This window comes from Cryptomeria japonica, chromosome 4 (genome assembly GCF_030272615.1).
Source record: "Cryptomeria japonica chromosome 4, Sugi_1.0, whole genome shotgun sequence".
Classification (NCBI taxonomy): Eukaryota; Viridiplantae; Streptophyta; class Pinopsida; order Cupressales; family Cupressaceae; genus Cryptomeria; species Cryptomeria japonica.
The window spans coordinates 773,088,918-773,107,462 of record NC_081408.1 but is presented as its reverse complement, the minus strand read 5'-3'; the positions used below and the strand labels follow the sequence as shown (position 1 = coordinate 773,107,462).

General features: G+C 39.5%; 1 protein-coding gene across 1 annotated transcript; it reads left to right on the top strand.

Moving 5' to 3' along the window:
- The first annotated feature begins 4,568 nt into the window (after nucleotides 1-4,568).
- On the top strand, nucleotides 4,569-6,259 carry LOC131066623 (galactinol synthase 4). The gene is made up of 4 exons (XM_058001434.2): nucleotides 4,569-4,999; nucleotides 5,109-5,432; nucleotides 5,523-5,657; nucleotides 5,752-6,259. The coding sequence occupies exons 1-4, from the start codon at nucleotides 4,670-4,672 to the stop codon at nucleotides 5,983-5,985; spliced, it is 1,023 nt and encodes a 340-aa protein (XP_057857417.2). The 5' UTR covers nucleotides 4,569-4,669; the 3' UTR covers nucleotides 5,986-6,259.
- Nucleotides 6,260-18,545: the final 12,286 nt, after the last annotated feature.

Here is an 18,545-nt window from a genome sequence, read left to right as displayed (position 1 = left end):
ACCATGTCGGTCGAGAAAGAGAACACAAACAAAGACAAAGATAAAAGATTATTCAGATGTTATCACAAGCCAACAAAAAGAGGGTTTGCAATCTTTCAAGTCTCCCCGTCTCCTTGTCTCCATTTTCTTTTCTTTTTAGTTAATTTTAGTCTCTTTTCTTCAAAAAAGTGACAACAACAACAAACCCTCTTAAACTTGAAAAACCCATAGCATAACTCTCAACATATCTTACACGGGTGTTAAACAAGGGGATTTGAAGGAAAACCTAGATCTAGCAAGTCAGGGTTTCAATGTAGAAAGGTCACAAATGACAAATACAAATATATTTTGAGAGCATTTGAGAGCACTAGAATGTATAATGAACAACAAATTAGCAAATGAACCTCAAATACAACCGAAATATTTGTTAAATCTTCTAGGTCATGAGGGTTTAAGATTCTTATAGGATCACACTCTTCAATGGTCAAAAGGTGGGACTACTTCCTACCATAGTGCCCAAGATGAGGGTCTTGTAGCATTATGGGGCTCATTGTTAACAAGACCCCCTCACACAAATACATGGAATTTTGTAAACATAGAAGAAAGGCTTATCTTCGTAAATGCAAAGCAATATTAGGGGATTTTAAGGCACAAGTAGACCCAAAAAATGAGACAAACTAAAAAAAATTCGCTATGATTTTACCAAAGCTAGACAATGGTAAGACAAAAGTATCTAATCGGATATGGAAAAAACTGATCAAGATGAGTATAAAGGAAAAGGAAAGCTAATAGGAGACATAGAGAACCTCAAGTCAAATATGGGAAAGATAGAAGGGATCATGGACAAAATAGAAGATCTCATTGCAAACACGTAGGTCACTGAAAAAGTGTCATAGGAACATTATAGCCCTACATCTACACCACTTTTATGGTCATCAGATTTGTATGTGGAAGAGCTTGTGAGATTGAAAAATAGAGTTGATGTTATAGAAGCTAAGGGGATGTATGAAGGTGACAAGATTGAAATAGTTATAGAGACCAATTGCAAGTTGGGAAAGGAGAATAAAATATTGCAAGAACAAATTTTAAATTGGCAAAATAACATGGAGAGAAACAAGAATTGATCAGACAAGAGTTAGATCAACTAAAAACAACTGAAATCAAGAAACTAGAAATGGAGGGGAATGAAAACATAATGCAAATTAAGGTGATTCAATCAACACTAGCAAACTTGGAGATAAAAGAGAATCAGTTAAGAGATTAGATAGAAGAGGCCAAATCATGGTCACAAGTGGTAAGTGAAGCATCAAGTGAGCAGAAAGGAATGATCGAAAAACAAGTCAAAAGACACCTAAGGGAAGAAAAAGATAAACAAAGCAAGGTTGTAAACATAATAATTAAAGGTTTGAGGGACTTTGGTGAGGAGAGAATCGACATTCTAATAAGGGACTTCCTTAAAGACAAGTTGAAGTGGATAGGGTATATCGAACAAACAAACATGATTGGAAAGAAGATAGAAGGAGGAAGAGATAGACATCTAAGAGACACCTTAAGAAACTTAGATGATAAAAATATGATTCTAAAAAATAGAGGGTTTCTTAGAGGCACACACATTTACCTAGATGAAGATTTGACCTTTGATCAACAAGAAGAACAAAGGAAAGAATGGGAGAAAGTGAGAACAACAAGAAATGAGGGAAAGTGTGCATGGCTGAAGAACGAGAAAGCCCAAATCAGCGATTGTTTTTCAAACAGGAAATAAGAATTAGGGGCCCCACAAGAACACTTACATGTCTTAAGTTGGAATTGTAGAGGTTATCCATGAAGAAGAGGACCTAGATTGGGGCCCACAGCAAAGGGTAAAGATATTATCATTCTTACAGAAACTCATGAACATGATGGTTGCAAAGTTTCGGATTTTAAAGGATATAAGAAAGTTTCAATTTGAAACAATGTGAATGAAACATGCAAAGGCCATGGGGGAGTTACAATACTAATAGATGAGAAGTGGGAGGGAATTGTAAAAGTTGAAAAAGAAGATGCAAATAAACAATACATATGGCTGCAAACAATAGAGAATGCAATAACAATCATTTTGGTTACTTGCTACTTTGCTCCAAAAAAATCCCAGTTTTATAAGAAGAGAAATTTAGACAACGAAGATCCCTATGCCTCACTTAAAAAAGATATCTCTATTTTCAACACACTTGGTGACATAGTGCTAATGGGTTCACTTTAATGCAAGGACGTCTAATAATTAGTCTCTTCAGCTGAGTAGTGAAGAAAGGGGAAAACAATCCTCTATGGTTGGAAGAAGGTGGGGGTCAATTTTGGGAAAGAACATCACAAGATGGTAATGGCAAAGTGTCTCAGTTTGGGGCAAAATTACTTGGACTTTATAGTTTGTATGGCATGGTTATTTGCAATGGCATGAGAATTTGACCAAGGTTGGGAGGTATCACATGTAAAACTTTTAATAGTCAAAGTGTTCATCCCTCTCTTTAGAAGTGGTAATATTAATAACCCATCTAACTATTGCATGATTATGGTCAATCCTCTCTTTGGAAAGCTCTTTGGGAGCATGATAGAACAAAGGACCAGTAGCTAGGCAGAAAAGGAGGGTGAAAGAGCGAAAGGAAAGGCATGCTTTAGGTCAAGTCACTCTACTATTGATCACTACATCACCCTTGGACAAGTCTAATAGAAACAAAATGGGAGACTCAAGGTGAGGAATCTTTTTCCTATTTTGCGGACTTTAAGAAAGCTTTCGGTATGGTACTTAGAGACAAACTATGGAGCATAATGGAAGAATCGGTCATTCCAGATGTGTATAGAGTTGTAATACATATAGACTATATATTCGTTAGATTTAAAATTAGAACTAGTGAAGGTATGTGAGAGTGTTTTGGTAGCGACGTTGGGGTTAAGTAGGGTCGTCCTCTATCTCCCACACTTTTTGGTATATACATTGGTAAGTTGGAGGCTTGGTTAAGCAAACAGATGAGGGTGGTATTCAGTTGGCAATATATGTGGTGAAACTACTTTTATATGTCGATGACCTTATCCTAATTTCAAAATCGGCTCATGGGTTAAGAGAACATTTGAAAGCCTTAGAACACTTTTATCAAGAGGTTGGGATGCAAGTGAACATCATCAAGACCAAAATCATGATTTTCTTACTAAAAATAAAATATAAGTGGATTTCATTTGTTTTTTAAGGTAGCTCACTAGATATAGTGAAAGAATACAAGTATCTTGGGATTGACTTCGACTATAAGCTCAGTTGGGAGACTTGTACAATAAAAAGGATATAGGGAGGTTGGAAAGTTTCACACTTACTTCAAAATAGGTGTAGAAAAGTTGAACTTTGGGATTGGAAAACCAAGAAAACCCTTTTTGGTTTGCTTGTCACACTGGTGGTCCTTTATGGTTCTGAGGTGCGGGGAAGCAACATATCAAACTATAGTTGGAGACAACTAGAAAGAATCCAAAAACATCTAATAACAAGCAATCTCAAGGTTAAATGCACAGTCCCATATGAAATTATTTTAGCTGAAGTAGGAATTTTTCCATTGGAAGCATCAACGATAACCCGGTTGATAAGTTATTTCAAGAAGGTTGAAAACATGGATAACAATCATTGGCCTAAAATGGTTGTGGAAGAGATGATAAACCGTAAGAAGAAAACGTGGATGAAGTTATGTGATCGAAAAAATTTAAACTGCCATGTGGACAAAATAGGTTGGGCAAAACAAAAAGCATACTACATCAAAGAGTTTAACCTAGCAAAGGACCATGGTGAAAGGGCATATTTAGGGGCAGCTATTCGAGGGAAAGTGAGGCTGTTAGTTACACAATTGAGAATGGGATCACATCATCTTAGGTGTGAGATTGGTAGATGGAAGATATCCAAGGAAACTTAGCAAGAAAGAGTTTGTATTTTATGTAATAAGGGAGTGGTGGAAACGGAATGGCACTTCATCGTGGAATGCACAACTTATGAGGATATTCACACTCAGTACAAGAATAGCTTAAAGGTTGACAATATGCACTAGTTATTTGAGGAAAATAGGATTAATCAAACAGTCAACCTTCTTGTCAAAATCAATAGTAAGAAATCCAACATCAAAAAAAATCTAAAGATAATTTAAAAATGTTTATCTTGGTCCCATAAATTATTTAATCTTATAAATGTCATTAAAATCTTTCTTTCTATTTGAAACATTTGGCCGTTATATTTTAGGCCCACTTTTAACATCCAACACGTTTAAGAGCCACCGACTTTGGTTAGATGCAGCATCTTTACCTCCCTCCTTATATTTCTTCCACTAAACTTCACTCGAGTGGGATTAGTTAATTGGAAGGTATAAATTTTTCAGAATATGCGCGAATATGCCAAACACCCTTTCTCTCCGCGTACCTTCATTTTACGCGGACTCTCTCATGGACCAACGTGCGCATGGTACGTGCCAGTATTTCATTTGCTGTTGAATTCCATTGTTTCGTGTCAGTATTTTATTTGCTACTGATTAAATTAATTTGATTTCAGATAAAGTGAGTAAAGACAAGGTTCAAGTTTCCCGCAACCTATAAGACTGGAAGATCATCACTTGGTTTCCCACAACATCTCACACATTGTTTGCAATACCTACCAACTTATTTTCTTTTCGGATTTGTTGAAGTACTGATCATGGCTACACAGTTTCCCTGTGAAATATTTGCCTCAAAGATGGCCTCGCCCAATTGCGGTTACTCCAAAAGAGCTTTCGTTACATTCCTCGCTGGTTCAGGAGATTACATTAAAGGTGTCGTGGGTCTCGCTAAGGGCCTCAGAAAGGTCAAGAGTTTATATCCTCTGGTGGTGGCAGTCTTACCAGATGTTCCAGACGACCACAGGCTTCAATTGCGTAAGCAGGGTTGTATCGTTCGAGAGATCGAGCCCATCAATCCTCCAGAGAATCAAGTCCAGTTCGCCATGGCCTATTATGTTCTCAATTACTCCAAATTGCGCATATGGGAGGTAAACAATTCTTCTGTTTTCTTTGTTTTACTTTTTCCTGATTGATTACGATGCAACAGAATTCAAATTCAGATTTTGGGTTGTTTTTGTCTTGATTTGGGATGTGCAGTTTGAAGAATTCAGCAAAATGCTGTATCTGGATGCGGACATTCAAGTCTTCGACAACATTGATAACCTATTCGACATGCCAGATGGGTATTTCTATGCTGTCATGGACTGCTTCTGTGAGAAGACATGGAGTCATACTCCTCAATATAAGATTGGATACTGCCAGCAGTGCCCCGACAAGGTGAGGTGGCCTGCTGAGTTGGAGGAGGAGCGCCCTGCTCTGTATTTCAATGCCGGAATGTTTGTGTTTGAACCCAGTAAATTAACCCTGGAGAGCATGATGGAAACTCTCATGTCTACCCCTCCAACGCCCTTTGCAGAGCAGGTATTTCATATTTACTTTGTTTTATCCTTGCAAACGGAACTAATTTTCCAGATCCTGATATTGACAACAGTAACCCCTGTTTCTTTGCAGGATTTCCTAAACATGTATTTTCAGCAGGTGTACAAACCAATCCCTTTGACGTACAATCTGGTGCTGGCTATGCTATGGCGTCATCCGGAAAATGTCGACATTGAGAGTGTTAAAGTGGTGCATTATTGTGCTGCGGTAAGATTATTTCTTCTCTATACGAAGCCTGGTGTGAGGTGTTTTAGGTCTCTGGAAATAACTGAGTGTGATTTTTTATTTGATGGATGTGCAGGGTTCGAAACCGTGGAGGTTCACCGGCAAGGAGGAAAACATGGAGAGGGAAGATATCAAGACATTGGTGGACAAATGGTGGGAAATCTTCAACGACGAATCGCTTGAGTTGAGATCAAATGACAGAAATGCAGAGGGAAAGAGGAGATATGAAGCAGAACAGGGCACTCCTCAGGTTTTGCGTGGTGAAATGCCTAAGCGAGCACACATATTGCCTGCTCCACCAGCAGCCTGAGAAAAAATATCTCATGCTGCCATGACAGGCAGGAATAATAACAATATGTAAATTATAATACATAGTGATGAACTTGTAAATAGTAAGATCACACACAGGAAAAACAAATTGTTTTGATTTTTGGGGGGAAAGGATGCGCACAGCCGCATATACTTTATTTCCTCGATAAAAATTCACCATATTCTACTGTAAATTTTCATAAATATATTGATCTTTAGCCCATTCAATCAAATGTGAAGATTGTTCTGTGCCCTCTGAGCTCGGCAATTCTGTATGTTGCAATATAATTTATGTTCGTGTTTTTTCCCCATGTTGGGCATTATTGAAATGAATATTTTTATTCAATCTATCAAGAAAAATCCCATCCAGTGCTCTCTTCTATTTGATCTTACATGTTTTAGGTGTATAATGTGTTTATCAAAAAACGGATCAAGGTTTATATGTACACAAATTTTACAATAGCATGAACTTATGGTTAATTAGTATTCTGAACATAAATCTCTTATATCTTTTTATAATATTGAGAATTTTTTATTTTTTAAACAACGTAAAGAATTTGTTTTTAAATTTATTTTATGATTGTTTAAATTTAGTATAAAGTATTTCTTTTAATCTACATATGTTTGTGGTTTCTTAAGAAGGTTAATGATTATGCAAGTAATATTTGATGAGATGAAATATATTATAAAAGAAGTAACATAGCTTCTTTTTTTCATTATAACATCGAAAAAATCAATTTTTCAGATGTTATCATAGTATTGGAGGAAAAGTAGTGACTTCTCAAAAGAATATACAAATGACATATTATGTAAGAAATTTGTCATTCATCAAAATATTTATTGTTGGCATGAATTTGAGTGTTTTATCTAACTAGTTTTATCTTAAGTCCATTTCATACTAGTCTACTTAAGCTTACTGAAGTCATTTAATGTTTGTGTTATTGAATCAAGACACGTGTCATGAACTAAGTCCATCTTGAATCTCACCTTGCCTATATAAGTTGTTGGATATTGTTGCTGCTAGGATATGTTGTTGTCATTGATATCAACATATTTCGGTGTTGCAGAAGAGTTGTTTGGTGTTCCAGTGATTGTATTGAGTTGATTTGGTTGGTTTGAGGATTTTTGGTTCAATAATGAAGTATTTCCAGTATCTCTACTTTATTCCTTATTGGTTTCAACTATCCGGGAGATTTGCTTGATCATATTATTTGATCTGGTTTTTATTTCAGTCTTTCTATGCAGTGGTTGGCAGAGTTTGGTATTTGCTCTACTGAACTCCGATATGATCATTATCTTTGGTTACAGTTTTGCGAGAATGTTTTGGATATTCATGTGTATCTTCAGTTCAAATGGTTCGTGATTTGGGCCTCCACAAGCTATCTTTCTAGTATGAATTGTTGTTGTTAAGTGTTCATGTGAGCTAGCATGTTGATCGATGAAGATTTGAATAAGTGGTGTTGGTGCAGCTATTACAGATGGTTCTAACGTTCTTGTTGGTGTTTCTTGATCATGTCTTATTTGTCTTGGTGGTCCGCATTGATTCTTGTGCGCATTCTTGGTGATTTTGCTAATCCAGTGATATTCTTTGTGTTATGTGGTATTCTTGGTGGTGTAGCGTGTTGTGGTTGATCTTGGCGAGATTTCTGGTGGTGATGAGTGTTTGGAGATTTGATTTAGGTCCATGTTATGTCATGTATATCATTATATTGGTCTGGTGGTTATCATATGTATCGTGTGATGTAATTTTGTAATTGTGAGTTGAGGGTTTAGTCAACCTTGTAGTCAAGGTTGATGATTTGTATAAATAGGTGATTTAGTCATGCAATTTGGGTATTGATGTTATGTCTACATTATTAGAGAGTGGTGTATATGGTGCTTAAGCAGATTTATCCTTCGGTGTGGTGTATTGAGCAGAGATTGTTGCAGGGAAGACAAATGTGCTTAACCAGAAATGTCATCAAGCATAAGGAGATGCTATATTTGCAGTTCATGTAATCCGGATTGTAGTCTGAATCTTAATTTAAGGTAGTGAACCTTCCCTAAATCTTGGAGTCTTCTGGGTCATCTTATTTTGAGCAGTGAGCTCTAGGCAATGTGCCTGAATGCATGTGCATTCCCCATTGTAATATTTTCACATACTACTGCAAAGTATCATCTTATTGTGGGTAGGTTCCCACCGTGGTTTTTCCCTTATCTGTGGTTTCCACGTCAAAATATTGGTGTTATATGTTGTGGTTTCATTGTTCTTATTTTTATTCTTGTTGCTACTGTTTAGATCTAAGATTGTGCTTAAATTGTTTTAATCCGGTGAAAATTGATTCACCCCCCCCCTCTCTATTTTCCTTCTTGGTTGCTGCTAACAATTGGTATCAAAGCTAGATCCTTGAAAAGAAGCTTGACCGCTTGAGGAGATCTGGGATGGCAACTTATGTGTTCAAGAAGGAGAGTCCTAGATTTGATGGAAGCAATTATACTATTTGGAAGGACCGGATGGAAGTTCACTTGAAATGCCTTGGAGAAGAGTATTGGAAGATCACAAAGAATGCTTATAATGTTCCTCAGAATGGACCAATTATTGTTGTTGAGATAAAGGATGTTGAACATAACATAAGAGATAAGGAAGCATTGTTGAGTGCCTTGATTGTTTCAGAGATGACTAATGTGATGGGTTTACAAACTGCACATGAGATTTGGAAGAAGCTAGAGACTCTATATGAAGGATATGCACAAGTTAAAGTTGCTAAGTTGCAAAGCTTGAAAGGGAAGTATGAAGTTGTAACATCCACCCCTTAGACACTACAATTATTATTTTTTACATTCACAAGCACCACTTAAATTAAACAAACTTCTCGATCTAGCTTGGAAATGTCAACTCTCTTAATTCCTCAATTTCCTTAGCGGTGAAAGTTCTACACCACCACTTATGCTTTCACTCAAAGGTGGTAAGCTCTTGAGATCAGGATCCTTATTATACCTAAACTTAAGCCTTGAGAGTTCATTCCAAAATGACCCTGCCTACGTATCCCTTCAAGGGAAGTCAGGGGCTACATAGTTCGTTCTTCAAGTTTAGGGGGAAATAATTCTCTCCTCTCATATGAGATCTTTGATCTCTCTCTTTGAACTAGGACTATTTATTAAATTATCCCAACAATAATAAAGCAATAACTAATTGCCTTCAAGTAGCTTACCCACATACACAATTACACAGGGGTTATTACCCTTCCAAGATTCCCAATTCCATAGAGATTGACTCAAGCATTCTTCCCATAAACATAAGGTGACTAGCTCGTACACATCATACACATGTTGACTAGCTCTAACATACGCCACATATACAAGTGAAGTTAGCTCTAGCATACATCCCATTTTCATAGGGACTAGCTTCAATATACATCTCTTGTGGATAGTGAATTGCTTCAGTAGGCATCGCATACCTGGTGACTAGCATTTACATGGTGAGGAACTAACATATCCATAACAACTAGCTACCGCATTCCCATAGTGCATCCTAGATAAAAGAAATGTCAGTGCACTGTGCACTACACCATGGGTCACATTCTTCCATCTAGTTCATTGCACCAATGACCAAGTGGGAACAAGGTTCAATGTATCCCATACCACACAAGGTGCCTATCCTCATCCTAAGAAGTCAAGTGTGCCACTTCTACATAAATATATGCCCAATTTATACAAGGTTTGGTTCAATTGTTACCTACATATTCTTCTTTAGAAATTGTCTCCCCTGCAGTCCATCAAATGGCTAAGCAACAAGGACATCCATCATCGACATGTTGCTAGCCCCAAGACCCACATTCTCCTAGCAGAATCTGTCCAAAACCCTAGATCCAAGAAGGGTATCCCTCGTCTGGATGCAACTGGCGATAACCATCCGCTAACTAGGGGGTACGACTGACAATCTACTGGCATAGTACGCTCCTTGACTATTGTTGATCTCGAGCAGATAAGCTTATCTTATGCGGGCCATACGATTTCTATTGGTGATCACCTCAGATGGAGAAGGGTAGCGTATGTAATGATGTATACAACCTAGTCTACCTATGCCCTTATAGGGCCCTTACTCCATCCGTAGTCGTAAAAGTCAACACTTCTACATGGCTTAGCGCTATAACTGAAAGAGGGGTTTCTAATTCAAAATAGACAGATCATAATTGATTAATCTAGGAGTATACACAAAGTCTTATAGGTCTAGGATTAAATTACACATTTGCCTAAGATCACTTAGATCCAACATAAGAGTACCTCTACTCAATAGATAAACAAACTGACCAAAAGGTGGTCTACCCTTTCACTGTATCAACTAATCACTCAAAACATGACATATATCAAATATGAGTTATAACACTTTCTTAACTCTTTCATATTTTTCTAATGCCTATTTGACCTCCTCTGACTCTACCAAAGAGGAAGGTCGACAAGTTAGGAACAACCCTGAACCTTGGAGTTATTTCCCCCTATACCCTACCCCTACGAATATGAAGTCATGTGGGTATCCTTCACACAAGGGCCGCCTACATTCCCGCTTCCAAACGAGTCAAAGTCACACGTAATTCTCCTAAAAGTTTTCTCTCAAGGGTGCCTATGCAGACGTCCCCATAACCAATGTTTTGTTAATTAATATCACATAGAATTAGTTGGGAAATCATATCTAGTTCACCCTTTACTATCCCATACAATAACACTTCCATTTTAGAATATCAAGGATTTGACTCGAATTCCTTTCATTATTATTCATATCCAACTTGAATGTCCCATGGTTTGTTATATGAACCTAGGGGATAACTGCATCTCTCAACGTAAAATCACATTGGTTCCCACAATTCAATTAATATTAAAACCCTCACCATATCCAATCTTATGAAATGAAGGTAGTTGATTACCTAGTAGAATTCCATTTACTAATTCTCAACTATGATTAGTGTTTCACGATATGCATGGAAGTCAACCCTATTCCCAAGTTGAGATAATCTATATAGATTCTAAACCATTTTCTCTCATACATGAACTTGAGAGATATGTATCTTGAGGTTTCCCAACCTTGGCATATAGTTACCCTTGAGAAACCAAAGGTAGTCTTAATGAATGAAGACCATGTAAAGGAAGCAATAAGAACATATATGACTTAATATAATAAAGTATTTTAATGTCCTAGAATGGGTATTATGAGGATCAAGATCTCCAACTTATTTAGATTAAATGGTCACAAGGTTCAAAGATCTCCTAATAAACTAAGTGACGAACCATCACCTTAAATTTAATAACATACATTAGACAACGAGAACTTATAAGGACAACTTGTCCAAATCAAATCTCTACACATAAGTTAGGCATAGTAGTATAATTAATATAAAATGAATCTAATTTAATTATTGCACCCTTCCTTTACTTCACAAGTTAATTCTTATATCTATGTTCTTGTCATTAAGGGGTTTGTAACATCAAAAATATTATTCCTTGTAATTAATGTGACAAATGGGAAATTTCCTCCATGTCATTGGAGGTCAAGATCCGTCATCATGTCCTTTTGTCCACTCAGACCATCCATGTCATCTTTGGCCGAAGCATTACCAACTCTACCAACCTGTCACCTTCGGGGACACATGTGCGGCGCAAAGACGTATGTGCGACGTGCTAGCGTTCTGCGAATTTGACAGTCTGCATGTAGTCATTCGAGCATTAAGCCTGCGTCCGGAAGGAATCATAACGCTTCTACATGCGCCTATCGACATTTGAATTCCTTCCTGGGCCTTTATCTTTCACTTTGGAGGAATTTTGAAGGGATTCTTTGGCAAGTTTGGCAATCTTATCGTAGGTTAAGCTCTTGGAGACCACTTTGGATAGCATACTATCAACACTGTCATTGTTGCAGCATCTCAAGCACACTACACCAGCATTTCCAATAATTGTTCGTGAAATGGGAGTTTTCTCAAACCTCTCTTTAATACTTTCCAAATCTTCATTTCCAATCTTGTATTGTATTTTCAATTGTCTTTATCATATTATTATTCTCGTGACTTCTTGGGTTGTCTATGGATGTGAAAACACCAAAATGGGGGTCTGACTTAGGCAAGCTCCAAAACACAACCCGAACATTTTCCCTTCTTTCTTATGTGTAGGTTCATGGAGGTGAGAGAATCATCATTTAGCGAGAGGCTTCATACCATGGACCTTTTGTTTGTCTATTCCCTTCCCTTTTCTCCTTCCATTCTATCTTGGTTATTTTGTATATCGGGTTTACTATTTTAGCTTAATTATTTTCTATACTTTTATTGCGTCATAATCATACTTAGAACTTTTTGTAATCACTTTGTATTTCATCCATATAGGATGACAATGTTAGAGTAAAGTAATTAATTAACTTTGCTCTCCTCTTAAGATTTCCCTTTATGCACATATTAGTCATTTAATAATTAATATTTAATTATTAAATGCACACACCTTAGGGTTAGGTTTTCCTTTTGGTGTTGATCTCCTTTATAAGGATTGATCTCTTGTATTATTCATATTCTTGATTCATTTTTTCTCTGATAATACATCTTTTCTCTTTGTCAGAGCCAAAACCCTTGTATTCGTTCTCTCTCTTTCTCTGTGACAGGTTTCTTGCGTGCAGGTTTCTTTTGGGTTCTGTGGATTTGTATTTCTCAAATCCTACATGGTATCAGAGCCAGATCTGCTGCAGCTTGTTCAGACTTTTGAAAGATTTTGAGATCCAGGTTTTGGTTGCATCAGATCTGTGTTTGTCTTCTGTTTTTTATTTTGGAATAGGGGGTATTTTTTTCGGTGCACTTTGAGCCCAAACGGACCTCACCGTTGAGCTCGTAGCGCCCAAAAACCCCTATTTCCATATAAAATTCGTCCGATTTGGACACAGTTGCACCAGGAGGCAAATTTTTTTTGCCCCAAGGCCGTACGGCCCTAGGGCACGAAAACCAAGGCGAAAAATTCAAAAAAAAATCAAAAAAAAATAAAAATCGCCGTTTTTTGGTTTCCGGCAGGTGCAGCCAGTGTTAAGGCCAGCGCCGCCCCCACCCAGCCCGGCGGCCACCGCAGCCGGCGGTAACCTCCGCGTCGCTGCCCAGCGCATACCGCCGCCCGCCCGCCACCCAGGCGCCGCCCACCCGCTTCTCAGGCGCCGCCCGCCGCCGCTGCCACCAAACAGCACTAGCCCCTGGTCGCCCAACGGACTAGGGGCTTCTTTTTTTTAGCCCTTGAGGGCTGAAAGGGCCTATCAGGGCCTTTTGAAGCTGTTTTTACAAAATCGGGCATAATTCGGGCATTTTAGCTCGGATTTTCGAATGAAAATAGGCGTTGCAAAGATGGTTCCGAGCCCAATCTAATTGATGCAAGTCTTTTTCTCTGATTTTGCCGTTTTGTAGTGTTTTTTGCCAGTCAAAGTCAGAATAATTTTTTTGCACTCCAGGAGCCATATCTTTTGCATACGGACTCCCTTTTTTGCAAGCGAATAGGTGTCGGAAAGGTGGTTCTGTGCTCTTTCCAGATCTACAGTCTATTTCATCAGAAAATTCTTCAAGTGCTCCAAATTTTGTCTCAACCCGTTATTGCTTTCTATCATTTTCTGGCTTTCAGTTTGTACTGGAGATTAGTTTTTTGTATTGTGGGGGGGTGTTTTCTCTTGCTTTCTGTTATTTACATCAGAAAACTAGAATTTACAAACACCAATACAAAAAAATCAAACCCCCTTCTGCATCTTCTGTCTAGTTCTGAAAGACCACTTAATAATAATTAAAAATTCAGAGCAGTTGAGGCACAGTTCACAAGATGGCAGACAGACCTATTGAATCTCTCACACCGCATAATTACCACACTTGGAAGGGTCGCATGATGACTCTTCTCCAGTCAAAAGGGTTATGGTCCTGTTTGGATGAGGTTCAGCCTCAGTTGACACGTCCTTTTGAGATTATGCAGCACAGGAACAATATGGATCAGGCTATGGGATTGATGGCTTTACACATTTCCAACAGTCTTCAGTTTCATCTTGAGGGTTGTCTCACTCCTTGAGCCATTTGGACCAAGTTTGAAGGACTTTTTGGTACTATCAACGAGTTCAGAGCTTTGCAGCTTGAGGCAGAGCTAACTTCCTTGGTACCTGATTCATTTCCTTCTATTGAGGACTTTCTGATGAAGTTCAAACAGCAAAGATCTATCTTGCAGGGTTGTGGTAAGACTAAGACTGATACAGAGTGCATTTTCCTGATTCTCTCCAAGCTTCGGGGTCCATTTCAGATCTTCTCTTCGACCTTCTATTCCACCATGGATGCCTTGGGTGCTCGCCATGTCATGCCTTCTTTTGAGGTCTTTTGTGATCGTTTGACTCGTGAGCAAGCTAAGCTTAAGCAGTTGGATTCACTTTCAGGTTCACAGAACCAAGCATTGGTAGCCCAGTCCTCCAAAGGAAAACAGAAGCAGAAACCGAAGCCTAAGAAAGATTCAGAGGCTAGTGAGAATCCCTCCAAGCCTCCACCTAAGTTTGATTCAAAACCACAGTCCAATTCTAAACAGGGTAAATCTTCAAAGTCTGGTGAGTCTTCCTCCAAGACTAAGAAGAAATCAGGTGATCCTTGCAGTTTTTGCGGCAAGGAAGGACATCCCGTTTCCAGGTGTTGGAAACGTTTAGAGGCTTCGGAGGAAGCCATGCAGCAGCATAATATCAGTGCACCACAGCCTCCTTCACCGTCCACAGGGAAAGGTCATGCTCTTTCTGCACGAGCATTGTCCTCCACATCCACTTGGATTCTAGATTCTGGTGCCTCTCACCATATGACACACACAGAGGATTTGGTCACCGCTCTTGTCCCTACCGACACTAGACATATTGCAGTTGGTGACTCAGCACAACTTTTCGTTCAGGGTTCTGGTACTGTTTCATTGGATGGTGGTTGTCTTCAGGATGTGCTTTTGGTTCCTGACATTTCGACAAACCTTCTATCCGTTTATCAGATTTGCCACTCTAGCTCTGGTAAGACAGTTGAGTTCTCACCTCATGATGTGGTTATTCGAGATCTTCATGACCCTGACTTGGTTGTGGCTACTGGGAGTGTGGATTCTGCATCTCACTTATATAGTTTTGAGGGCTTTGAGAGTTCAGACACTGTTGGTTCCTCTCTTATAGCACATGCAGATTCAGTGAGCAAGCTTTGGCATGAGCGTTTTGGCCATGTCAATTACAGATATCTATAGCAGATGAGTACACAGGCACTTGTGATTGGGCTTCCACAGATTTCTTGTACGGATGGTGTATGTCATGGTTGTGTCCTTGGCAAACATCATCGAGATCCTTTTCCTAAGGGTCGAGGCTCTCGTGCTAGGGAAGCCCTAGAGTTGGTACACAGTGATCTTATGTCCTTTCTGACTCCTTCCTTTTCAGGGGCCTGTTATGTACTCACATTTATTGATGACTTCTCTAGACGTACATGGGTGTACTTTCTTAAGTACAAGTCTGATGTCTTTGACTCCTTTCAGATTTTTAAGACATTTGTGGAGAAGCAATCTGGACTTTCTATCAAGAGGATACGCACAGATAATGGGGGGGAGTATGTAAATCAGGCTTTCAAAGATTTTTGCACTGAGCATGGTTTACAGCATCAGTTTACAGTTCCTTACACCCCTCAGCAGAATGGTGTTGCTGAGAGAAAGAACAGAACCTTACGGGAGATGGCAAATTGTATGATACAGTCTCGAGCTATGAGTTCTTCAATTTGGGCTGAGGCAGTCAATTGTGCCAATTATATTCAGAATTGGATGCCTCATAAGGCATTGCGACATATGACTCCTGAGGAGGCTTGGACCCATGTCAAGCCTGATGTTTCTACATTCCGAGTTTTTAGTAGTGAGGCTTGGGCATTTATTCCTGATGCTCAACGGATAGCCATGGAGAGGAAGAGCCGACCACTCATATTTGTTGGCTACTGTGAGGATGTTAAGGCATACAGGTTGTTTGATCCTGATTCCAGAGAGGTCCTGTTTCGGCGGGATGTCCAGTTTGATGAGTGCTATCCTCAAATGGATTCTCCATCCCCAGCTTCTCCCTCATTGCCTACTCCTTCCTCTTCATCTCTTGAGGATTACTTATCTCTTGAGGATGATGTTGATGATGATCCACCATCTCCACCACCACCAGTTGCTCCATCTTTGCCGAAGTGGGCCCGTGATACTGTTGATGCAGCTGGTTCTTTGGCAGGTGATCCTTCCGATACTCGTCGCACTCGTGCTCAGACATCTGGTTCTAGTCTTTTGAGTCATGCCATTTCAGATGATCCTCAAAAGTTTTCAGAGGCGACAGGACACCTTGAGTGGGATAGGGCCATGGATGAGGAGTATTCTTCTTTGATGAAGAATCATACTTGGGATCTTTGTCCTCTTCCTAAGGGAAGAAAGTTGGTTCGGTGCAAGTGGGTGTATCGTACCAAGTGTGTTGCAGATGGTTCTATTGATAAGTATAAGGCTCGTCTTGTTGCGAAGGGGTTTTCTCAGGTAGAGGGTATTGACTACTCTGAGACCTTTGCTCCTGTCGCCAAGATGAATTCTATACGCCTGGTACTTTCACTTGCAGCTTCACAGGGATGGACAGTGTTTCAGATGGATGTGAAGAGTGCCTTCTTGCATGGAGACCTACATGAGGAGATCTATATGGAGCATCCTCAGGGATTTGTGCAGGACACTTCTTTGGTTTGCAGACTTCGTCGTTCATTGTATGGTCTCAAACAAGCCCCCAGGGCTTGGTATGAGAAGATGGACTCACTCCTGCTTTCCTCTCACTTCACACGTTGTCATTCCGATCACACAGTGTATATTCAGCGTCAGGAGGGTGATCTTTTGATTCTTGTGCTATATGTAGATGATCTCATCATTACAGGTAGCTCATCCTCCATGATTCAGAGTGTTCAGAGAGCTTTGATGGAGCAGTTTGAGATGACAGATCTTGGTCTCTTGCACTTCTTTCTGGGTCTACAGGTTATTTAGTCTTCGGATGGGATTTCCATATTTCAGGAGAAGTATGCTCTTGATATGCTTCACCGATTTGGCATGCTTGATTGCAAGTCTGCCCCCACTCCATTTCAGTCAGGTGTTGTTTTGTCTTCCACTTGCTCTACTCCTTCAGTAGACCCCACTTTATATAGGCAGTTGGTTGGCAGTTTGTTGTACCTGACACATTCTCGTTCGAATCTTTCCTTTGCGGTTGGTCTTGTCTCTCGGTTCTCCCATGATCCTCATGAGAGCCATTGGCAAGCAGCCAAACATATTTTGAGGTACATTCGGGGCACCACCCATTATGGCATTCACTACACTTCAGGATCCCGTCACATCATTGGCTTCACTGACTCCAATTGGGCTGGTGATGTCAATGATCGGAAGTCTACTTCTGGCTTCGTTTTTTGCCTTGGTTCTGGTCCTATTACATGGTCTTGCAAGAAGCAGTCTGCTATTGCATTATCATCTACAGAGGCTGAGTACCGTGCAGTAGTCTTAGCCAGTCAGGAGGTTTTATGGCTTCGGCAGTCGATGACAGAGTTTGGGTTTCCTCCAGATTGTCCCACTACTCTTTGGTGCGATAATCAAAGTGCCGTTCATATTTCTCGCAACCCAATGGAGCATCAGCGGACAAAGCACATTGAAATCCACATGCACTTCATCAGACAGTTGATTCAGGATGGTTCTCTCATCTTGGAGTATATTCCTACAGAGGAGCAGGTTGCAGACATCTTCACTAAACCTTTGGCATCTCCGCGCTATCTTCAGTTGCGCTCCATGCTTGGGGTGAAGGAAGTTGTCCTTGGGGGGTCTCAGTGAGGCCTTCCTTCCTTCATGTTTTCTTTTCAGCATGTCTCTGTATCTCTTTTTGGAGAAGAGTTTTTTCCCACTGGGTTTTCTCCTTTACTCCGCTTTATAGAGATTCTCTTGTATTAGGGTACCTGATCAAGCCTTGTTACCAGGACCCTCTTTTGCATTGTAGTTCCTTTGCTTTCTTCTACATTGTTTGTAACTGCATTGTAGCTCATCTTAAGGGGGGGTGTTAGAGTAAAGTAATTAATTAACTTTGCTCTCCTCTTAAGATTTCCCTTTATGTACATATTAGTCATTTAATAATTAATATTTAATTATTAAATGCACACACCTTAGGGTTAGGTTTTCCTTTTGGTGTTGATCTCCTTTATAAGGATTGATCTCTTGTATTATTCATATTCTTGATTCATTTTTTCTCTGATAATACATCTTTTCTCTTTGTCAAAGCCAAAACCCTTGTATTTGTTCTCTCTCTTTCTCTGTGACAGGTTTCTTGCATGCAGGTTTCTTTTGGGTTCTGTGGATTTGTATTTCTCAAATCCTACAGACAACATGTTGTGCTGGTGTCCCACATCTGCGCAGTCATCCTCGAGACAGAGACTTGACAGAGTCGTCTGTGAATCTCATATTGTGGGCAATTGCCCTGGTTTGTTATTTTATCCTCTAGCTCACCTTAGCACCAATTCACAGAGGTAATCGGAAGGACAATTTGTCCTCAAGGATACATCATTTTTGAGG